The sequence below is a fragment of the Mus pahari genome, chromosome 19 (genome assembly GCF_900095145.1).
Source record: "Mus pahari chromosome 19, PAHARI_EIJ_v1.1, whole genome shotgun sequence".
Lineage (NCBI taxonomy): Eukaryota > Metazoa > Chordata > Mammalia > Rodentia > Muridae > Mus > Mus pahari.
The window spans coordinates 37,116,198-37,118,451 of NC_034608.1; the positions used below are offsets into that span (position 1 = coordinate 37,116,198).

General features: G+C 39.7%; 1 protein-coding gene across 1 annotated transcript in view; it reads right to left on the reverse strand.

Moving 5' to 3' along the window:
- Window positions 1–255: 255 nt before the first annotated feature.
- LOC110337127 (beta-defensin 39) overlaps window positions 256–2,254 on the reverse strand; it is a 5,868-nt gene continuing 3,869 nt past the window's right edge. Inside the window, exon 2 of the mRNA XM_021219882.1 lies at window positions 256–448. Within this exon, the coding sequence (XP_021075541.1) occupies window positions 285–448 (164 nt within the window). The 3' untranslated portion in view covers window positions 256–284. The remainder of the gene's footprint in view (window positions 449–2,254) is intronic.

The window sequence follows — 2,254 nt, forward strand, 5'->3', positions numbered from 1 at the left end:
CCTATTCAGACAAGATGGTGTTCAATAGGATATTTCAGAAAAATCAAATAAAATTCTATTTGATCTAAATTCCACAAGTGATGTTTAAGACCACTAATAAAATCTATTTGCTTAATTCCTGGCCATATTTCTACTTTATCAGACAGGGATTTAGACTGGCCTGTCCTTTAATGCAGGTGCCCTATAATAACCTACATTTTCTCAACTCAATATGGATTTATAGATGACTCATTTTAGTATAAAGAAGCTACACCTCAGGATGTTTTCCTTTATTATAACAATGGTTACACCTTCTTCTTCCTTGGAACTCTTATATGCAGAATGTGCTTTTGGCAACACTTGCCTCTTCCGTCATAACACGTGCCGATCTCATCTTGAAAATATGGGCATTGGTTGGTGTGACAGGTGTTATTCTTTTGAAAACATTTTATTGAATCATCACCAGAAACTGCAAGAAAATGAGAAACAAATCTCAGACCATTCTCTATAGCTGTAGTGATTTTTAGCATGTTTGTGGATGGTAGGAGAGTTCTGCAGAAAGTATATAGAAAACATTTAGCATTTTAAGAAAAATTTCCACAAGTGATGTTGAAGACCACTAATAAAATCATATTTGCTCTGAATTCAATTACCAGGGAGCCCCATTGCTCAACATCCATTTAGATTATGTTTATTACATTGGAAAGAACAAATGGAGAATACTTTCTTTTCTACCTATTTTGAGACAAGTCTCATTCTATAGGTTTTACTGGCTTAGAATTCATTATTTAAGTCAGGCTGGCTTTCATTCACAGAAAGGCTCCTTCTTCTCCCTCTTAGACACTGGGAGTAAAGGATGAACCACCATCTCTGGCTGGAGAACATTCTTACCACCACAAACTCTTCAGTGGGACAGTGGTGCTATGGTGGTGGGAAGAAATGGAGCGACATTCGGCTTTCCCCACTCCAGAACTTTCTCAGAGCAGCACCACAGCCTAAGCCCCTCACTTGTTTACACTAAACCCATCTTCCTGAGTTCTATCTCAGCCTTTCTCTACATTTTATAGATTCTGCCTTCTCTCGTGTATGATTGTTGAAAGAGCAATGCCCTAAATCTAACCTTGGCCTCTACAGTGGTCATCCCCAGTCAGATCCTCCAGAGGTGACCACCTCTGGATTTTGTTTCCTTTTGTGGAAATGTAGATGCCAGCATGACTCTAAGAGGATGCTTTGTGTATTCTATGTTCCCTGGTGAAATACTTGCAGCTGATTGTCTGGTACTAGGAAGAGCAATAGAAATCAAGTTTTGAAAGTATACTGCTGCTGTGTTTGTTTTTCTTAATGGAATCATTAATCTATGCATTGGTATATATGTTTCTCCTCCTTGTTTTTGGTCAGTTTATTTGTTTCTATTAACTTGTTTTTATTTTAAAATTTTATTGGTTATTTTACTTATTTACATATCGAATGTTATCTCCATTCCAGTTTCCCCTATTCCACTGCATCCCCCCTGCTTCTATGAGGGTGCTCTCCCACTCACCCACCCACTCCTGCCTCTCCACCCTGGTCTTTCCCTATATTAGGCATTGAGCCTTCCCAGGATCAAGGGCCTCTCCTCCCATTGATGCCAGACAAGGCCATCTTCTGCTACATATGTAGCTGGAGTCATGGGTATTCTTTGGTTAGTGGTTTAGTCCCTAGGGTCTCTGGTTGGTTGATATTATTGTTCTTCCTATGGGGCCACAAGTATCAGTAAGGCTCTGGCAGAGCCTCTCAAGAAACATCCATATCAGGCTCCTGTTATTTGTTTTTATAAATTGTTACCTTGGCAAAATCTAGACAGGAAATGGGCCTCTTTTTATGTTTGTGGGAGATTATCTTGATTGTGTTAATTGATGTGGACTGACCCATTTTAACTGTGGGTGGGACCATTCCCAAGGCATGCATGATGGAATATATAAAATGGAGAAACTGAGGACGCTGGCACTCATTCATTGCTCTCTGATTTTGGACTGTGGTTTATTGTAGTTTCCTCCCCAGTGGCTATGACGAGAGTTTCTGACCAAAACATCGTATGAGAGAAAATGCTTAGTTCATAATTGAAAGTTTCAGTCAATCATTACAAGGACATCAAGACAGAAGGAACTTGAAGCAGTTAGTGGTTACATTCACAATCAAAATCAGAGAGAGGGAGACAGAGATAGCGAGAGAGAAACAGAGAGAGAGAGAGAGAGAGAGAGAGAGAGAGAGAGAGAGAGAGAGAGAGAGAGAGAGA